Consider the following 7628-nt stretch of genomic DNA (forward strand, 5'->3'; position numbering starts at 1 on the left):
CCCAATACTATAGTCGGAATTTCTTAGCATAACTGGAATATGTTCACTCAGGTCTCTGTTGTGGGAGCATATAATGTGGTTGTACAGCGAGCCATTGTTAAAGGAAACCCTTCGTGAATGCAAATAAGAATTGGCATAGTGGCTAGCAAGGCACAAGGTGAAAATATCTGTTTGTTGGTACTACGGAATCAGAGTAGTAAGGTCCTAGCTAGGTTTAAGTATTGTCAAAGTCAGCATAATTCTCCAGAAACAAAGCCAAAGTATAATGGCATTTCATGTTCTGAGAGGCCTTGATGGTTGCTAGGGAATATGTGATTACTGATATTTCTCCAGGATATACATTTTGGGGACATACATCAGCAACAAGAAGCAGGGAACAGAGGGCTGGTAATTACCAGCAAACAGTGATCATCACTGAATAGTTTTAACATTTTAGGGAGTTGTGCCTTTCTAGCATAACACTACTTTTGTTCAGAAGCATCAAGAAGCTATACACAAAGCTGGTGTGTACCAAAAACGAAACATAAGCAATAAAACCCTGATTTCCTGAGTTTCATGCACAGATGGTTTTAATGTATGTGCCCCAGGATTTTTCAGATGAGATAGTGCAGGAAGTTGTTTGCCATTCATTGTTTTTTAAGATCCTCAATTAGATGAAGGACCTCAGAGGTGGTCCATAAAGGTAGAGCTCAATAGCAATGAGTAGTAACCCTAGATGATGACTATATTGAGGCTTCTAGAGTCAGAAACTACTGCAGGGTCTGGCTGTCAGTCTTCAGTGGAGATTTATTTGGCCAGGTCCCTTGTCCAAGGCAGCAAGGACATGCTACAGACACAGTAATTATGAGACATCGTTCCCAACTCTCACTAAATATCTTTCAGAAATCTTATCCTAGAGCATATTGACTTGGCTATAAGACATGCTGGAACCTCAAGTTGTTGGAGAAGAGAAGAGTAAGCTGGAATTGGTGGGCTTGGCTAAAAGAATGTACCTGCCTGATGGGCTAGCTTGCAAAGAAAGGGACCAACAATTCCAAGCAGTGTTGAAATGCCCATTCAATCTGGTTTGCAAATAGCCAGGAGATTCTGTTTGTTGGGAAAGCATGAGTCTTTAGATGGAAACAAAATGCATAGCTTTATGGAAGGGTGGCAAAGCTGTGGTTCCAGGAAGGTTGATTTATGCTGAAGGTAGATTCTAGTCCATAGGTGAAACATGGTCCAAGCTCTAGGAAGAGAATACTAGCAGAATAATGGAATGTCATTTGGACTTCAGTCAAAGGTCCTAAGCCAATAGGAAACTAAGATACAGACCAATAAAGGTGAAGGTAAAAGTCTTGGGCTCATTTCTAGGCACACGAGATTCAGGATTTTGGCCACAAACTCAACCCAGATGTCAATATTGGTCAGGATAAGGTTCCCAATGTGCTTCCAGAGTTATTTTCATTGGCTTAGACTGGGCAAAGTTTTGCCTGCAGATTTTTGGTACTCTTGGAGAATTAATCCCAACTGCAGAAAGTACCTGTGAATTGTTTTCATCATTCTTGGGTTAGGTTTGGTGAGGGGTAATTTGCCAATGAACAAGATCTGATTGTTTAAATTCCCCAAAGCGTGTCAGTTCATAACTGCTTATAAAGTGGTGTCACAGTTTCCCATCCATATTGTAAAAGTTAATGCAGGATATAAATCGGTAAGGCTGGGAGCGAGAGGGATATAAGTTTAAAAAGTGACTTTCCTGGTCTCCTCTTACTGGTGAGCTGTGTTATTTGTCATTGCTGGAGCTCGAGAACGTTTGGCAAGGCAATCTCTTGTGAAGTGACCAGGTTGGCTGCAGTAGAGGCACAACTGAGTTTCTTGCTGGCGGGCTCGTTTGGCTGGGGTGAGAGGCAGCTGGCCTTCTCGCAGTTGTATAGGCCCTTTCTTGGGTGGTGGATCTGTGGGGCTAAAGAGGGCTTGGTGCTGGATCAAGGAAGCCAACAATGGGAGCTGGGTCTCTGACTGTAGGAGCTCTGGCCTGTTACTGTGTTTCTTGTCCAACTGAATGCACTGAGTGATCAGGTCTGGTAGATTGTCCATCATATCAGTGACACTCTCTTCATCCTGGTTGAGATCATCTACTGCCTTTTCGAACTGACCATTCTGATTGGTTGCATTACGGATCAGATTTTGAGCAAGGAGCTGGAAAGTAGTAGGGTCCTGTTGAGAGGAGTTGTCCCCTTTGTCAAACTTAGCATTCATCAGAAGGTTCATTTCCTGTTTTGTGGGTTTACCAAATGACTGCTGGAACTCAAGAATACAATTCTCATATTGCTTCAGTAAGGTACTCTTGTCAGGCCCAGATATGATTCCACAACTTTCTAACTGCTGAGATAGGTAATCAAAAAAGAGTTTGATCTGGGCATCATTTGCAGGATTAGAGATCTGGAGAGCTGTCAAGTAGGTAGTCACCTGAGTGAGGAACTCTGTGCGACTGGCAGGGTCACCATGAAACTGGGTGAGATGCTCGAGTGAGTTTGGTACAGGCATCACTGTGGTGGCCAGGGCAGGCATGACTTGGGCCCTTTTAGCAGTGTTCTCCGTGGTTAAATGCTGCATTTGAGGCCGCAGAATCAGATTCTCTGCCTGAAGAAAGGAAGGCTCTACCTGCAAGGTAGGTGGTGATTTTGTGCACTTCTCCATTATATCTCTTGGAATCAGGTGGGATTGAGTAGAATTGAGTACTAGTACTGGAAACCAGTGGAGACAGTGGATTTGCTCTGTGACCAGAGAGGGAGTGTCATGAGCAAGTAGCCAAAGTTGTTAGCTGTGAAGAAGATACTAGGAGATGCTAACAGCTGAACTGGAGAGACGCCAAAGAGTGTTGCCCGCCACTCAGTGTTGCCACTTCTTCAAGGAAAAGGCCAATATTCTGCACATTTGGAAGAAATAAATTACCTTAGAACACATAAAGGACTTGGGATTAAGAAGATATGTACAACCATCACAGTACCTTTCTCTCCTCCCTCGTTTTCCTTGCAATATAAGGGCAATTTGCCCTCTGACTAAACCTTTTCTCTAAAGCAAGCTTGGTCAACCTGTGGCTGGTGGGCCACATGCAGCCCAGGATGGCTTTGAATGCAGCCCAACACAAATTTGTAAACTTTCTTAAAACATTATGAGATTTTTTGTGATTTTTTTTTTTTAAAGCTCATCAGCTATCATTTAGTGTTAGTGTATTTTATGTGTGGCCCAAGATAATTCTTCTTCTTCCAGTGTGGCCCACAGAAGCCAAAAGATTAGACACCCCTGCTCTAAAGTATCTTTTTTCCATCAGAGAGTTAAAGAATTTGACAACCCAAAGTGATCTCAGGAGATTATACAGGCCAAATTCATAATTTTTCAAATAAGAGAACAGAGACCCAGAGAGGTAAAGATGTTTTCCCAAGGTCACACAGCTAGTTAATATCACAGCTGGAATGCTCATCAGGGCTATTGTCCAAATGACACTTCCCCCAAGACCATAAATGTGCTCATTTGCATATACTGCTTGGACATGATGGTTCATGCACCTGGCTCCTCAAAATGTGATCTGGGAACAAGTGACATTGGCACTACCAGAAAGGTTGTTAGAAATGCAGAATCTTGGGTTTCACCCCAGAACTACTAAATCATTTTTTCACACTTTAATAAGATTCCCAAGGTGACTAGAATGTGTGCTAAAGTTTGAGAAATGCTGCTGTAAAGAGCACTTAGTTTGAATTGGAATAATCACTGGTTGGACTTGACCGTTAGTGCCCCAAGCCTAGCCTGCATTGCTGTGGGGGATATGATTGCTGTGATGGCAGTTAATCTATGTTTTCTATCTTTCTAGTCCCTGTCTGAGGTCACAATTTCTTGCCATGGAAATGATTAAGATAGCACAGGCAAGACTAAGAGGTAAGGTTAAGAAGCTAGCAAACAAGAACTGAATATTCTTAAAAGTAAAAAGATCAAAATGTTCAGCAGTCTTTCCAGCGTTGATAACAAAAATAAAGCAACCAGTAAAAGTTAAAAACAACCCCAAACATATGGCATAGCGGTTGAACTATTCTAAACTTCAATTCCTCTCATTGCCCTTTCCTTGTGTAGCATACTATTTAAATATATTTAAATTGTCCATGGGTGGGAAAAAATGATGTATCATTGAATCTTTTTTAAATGTAAGACTTGATTTCCCTAGGTTTTATTTGATGGTTCATTTTCTCTAGACCTATGAAAAAATTACTGGAACACAAATAGTATAAGATTGGAGGCCACAAACATGAATCCAACCACTAGCATTAAACAGTTGGATGACCTTGAAGAACTCATTTAGGTCTCGGTTTCCTTTTTTACCTAATGACGATTTTTTTTTTTTTTTTTTTTTTGAGACGGAGTCTCGCTCTTGTTCCCCAGGCTGGAGTGCAGTGGTGCCATCTCGGCTCACTGCAACCTCCGCCTCCTGGGTTCAAGCAATTCTCCTGCCTCAGCCTCCTGAGTAGCTGGAATTATAGGCACCTGCCACCACACCCGACTAATTTTCATATTTTTAGTAGAGACAGGGTTTCACCATGTTGGCCAGGCTGGTCTCGAACTCCTGCCCTCAGGTGATCCCCCTGCCTCAGCCTCACAAGTACCTGGGACTACAGGCATGTGCCACCAACCCGACTAATTTTCATATTTTTAGTAGAGACAGGGTTTCACCATGTTGGCCAGGCTGGTCTCGAACTCCTGCCCTCAGGTGATCCCCCTGCCTCAGCCTCACAAAGTGCTGGCATTACAGGCGTGAGCCACCGTGACCGGCCAGGATTACTATTTTGCTTACCTCAGAAGGTGGTTATATCAATGAGATAACAGATTGGTGCTCTGAGTGGCAAAAAATGAAAGATTTAGCTCCAAAATATTTCCAATGTAGATGAAAAATGCCTGGTGGAGAGGCTCTGCCTTTATCACATATTGCCAAAGTAGGGAGATGCTATCATACCCTCCTTGTTTTCTTCCTTTCTATATCTCACCCTTCTAATTTCCTGATCTGTCTCCCAGACATCTTCCACTTCCCAGATGTCCATCAATGAGTTCATTACTGCCATTCCAGCTAGGTGTCAACTGATAGCTAAGATGTTGTTAAATAAGGCTTAATGATTGGCCTTTCCAGGCCACACACGGACGGTGGCTCATGCCTCTAATTCCAGAACTTTGAGAGGCCGAGGTGGGTGGATCACGAAGTCAGGAGATCGAGACCATCCTGGCCAACATGGTGAAACCTCATCTCCAATTAAAAAAAAAAAAAAAATTGCTGTGCATGGTGGCACATGCCTGTAGTCCCAGCTACTTGGGAGTCTGGGGCAGGAGAATCACTTGAATCCAGCAGGCAGAGGTTGCAGTGAGCCAAGATCATACTACTGCATTCCAGCCTGGGTGACAGAGCGAGACTCTGTCTCAAAAAACAAACAAACAAACAAACAAACAAAACAAAAAAGATCTTTCCCAGAGCATTTATAATTCACTCAAACTTTAATGTCATAAGAATCAACTCAGACCCAGTCCCTAGCAATTCTGATTCAGTAAGTCTGGGATGGATCCCAGCAAACTGTATTTTAACAAGCTGGCCAGTTGATTTCTGATGTAGGTGGCTCTTGTGCAAAGCACTGTCCAGATAAATCTCAAAGAATAAAGCATTATTAGCAGTATCACAGAGAAGTAGGTATGGGGAGGGGACATATTTGGAGCTAGAAGATTGACTTTCAAATAACATAGAATGGGTGGTACACTATTCTACCTCCACATCAAGCACACAAAGAGCCCACACTGTCCTTCACTACTGCTCATCTCTCCCACGTGGTAGAGTTCAACAGTTAAGGATGTCACTTCTGAACTCAAAGTGACTTGGTTTGATCTATGAGCTGTGTGATTCTGAGCAAGTTATTTAGCTTCTTTGAGAATCAGTTTCCAAATTTTAAAATAGACATGATTGTAATACCTGCCTTATAATGTTATGAAAATTAAATGAGATGAAGAGAGATTAGCATGGCTTCATGTATATAGCAAGTTCTCCACACATTTTTTTTTTGCTCTCAGTGCTCTGTGTGTCCTTCTGGAAAGTATGCACTACTCTCTTCTTCTCTGCCTGGGGATGAGATAAAGAAAGTCATCCCCATATCCCTGTCAGAGCTAGAGCAGCCCAGCTGAGGGTCAATTTGGCCATTGCTATGTCTCAGACCTCAGAACTTCCTTTAAGCTTCAATCTTCCTTCTGGCTCAGCGGGACCCATGGCCTAGCTTCTTATGAAGTTAAAAGTGTCATGAACACTCTCAACAGTACTTCCTGTTACATTTTCCCAGTTTTCCTTTTTAACATGCCTAATTCTATTAAGGAACCACACTTGTTCTATCACCCTTTCTGCCCATGGGCTTCATGGTCTGTGTGTACAGAGATTTAAATCTCAAAAAACCCACCTTATAGTCATTGTTTCATCCCATCTTTACTGCAATTTTCCAGTTCGGAAAATAAAACACTGAGATAGTAAGTCAAGTGAAAGAGGAAGGGAAGCTTGGTATGTAAATAACTGGCTCCAAAGGACTCTCATTGTTCTCAGAGACAAGGAAGAAGCTATCCAAAGATGCAGTTGGAGGATGGGGATGAGGATGGGGATGGGATGAGTCTCTCCACGAAGTAAGTTACCAGTGGGTAACTTATATCACTGGGGAATAAGCAGAGCTAGGATTACCACCTGATGGGGAGTTAGAGTAGGGGGCTCCAAGAATCAGAGAAGAGGGGGCATCATGAAGAGAATCTGGTCCTTTCAAACACATAGATTCTATAACTTGCCTGAGCACACAGCCAAAAAGTGGGTGAGAAACTGGCTGTTAGTTTTCTGCAGTCTAGAATACGACCCTCGGACCCACAGCCAACCTTAATCTTACCCACTATGCTCATCATCCTTCTGTTCCTGTTCCTGGAGCAGACTCAATGGCTAAGATACAGCCATCGTGGTTTACCACTATGAGAGCTTAGTTTGGTTTCTCTGGCCATTCCCAATGTGACCATCATTTCAAAGAGTACATGCTGTTTCAAGTAAACAATTACAGAAAGAATGGAAAAATTTTGATCTGCAGATTCCAAATTGTCATATAATGAGCCCATAAATTTGAAATAAAAAGTCTTTTCCTACCTTCGTGCTCCCTGCTGTCTCTTTCGTCTTTAATTCATTAAGTGCAGTTCACTTACTACTGAACACCACTTGCAACTGATGAGATGACAGAACATAGCCTACTTAGATTCAAACTTTTTTTTGGATTTCCAGGTCCCTGTGGTACACAGGCAATCTATGACCCTGGTCATGGTGGAGAAAGCTTAATATAAGCAACTTAGGATATGTCATGTTTTTTGACTACGAGAATCCTCTTTCAAATTTACAGATTAAGAATCTGAGGATCAGGAAATAAAAATCATTTGGACCATGTTTAAGACACTCTGCATTAATGTTCCAACCTGAAACTCTTCTTAGTTAGCATTTCTCTCCTCTCTAAGTCTCGACTATGAGTGAATGAGGAATACAGGTGTTATAGAGTACGGGGCAGAAGCAACCTTAAAATGTCACTTAATAATTGGTAACATTGCACACATGTGCAGAG

At 42.3% G+C, this 7628-nt stretch overlaps 1 protein-coding gene across 1 annotated transcript; it reads right to left on the minus strand.

Annotated features, from left to right (window-relative positions):
• Nucleotides 1-292: 292 nt before the first annotated feature.
• ZCCHC16 (zinc finger, CCHC domain containing 16) lies at nt 293-2896 on the minus strand. Its single transcript, XM_011953528.1, has one exon. The coding sequence runs from the start codon at nt 2674-2676 to the stop codon at nt 1744-1746; it is 933 nt and encodes a 310-aa protein (XP_011808918.1). The 5' UTR covers nt 2677-2896; the 3' UTR covers nt 293-1743.
• Nucleotides 2897-7628: the final 4732 nt, after the last annotated feature.

Source organism: Colobus angolensis, unplaced genomic scaffold (genome assembly GCF_000951035.1).
Source record: "Colobus angolensis palliatus isolate OR3802 unplaced genomic scaffold, Cang.pa_1.0 Scaffold366, whole genome shotgun sequence".
Lineage (NCBI taxonomy): Eukaryota > Metazoa > Chordata > Mammalia > Primates > Cercopithecidae > Colobus > Colobus angolensis.

Bases quoted from the DNA above. Each gene is read 5' to 3' on its own strand.
- ZCCHC16 (XM_011953528.1), bottom strand. From the start codon at position 2,676: ATGGAGAAGTGCACAAAATCACCACCTACCTTGCAGGTAGAGCCTTCC.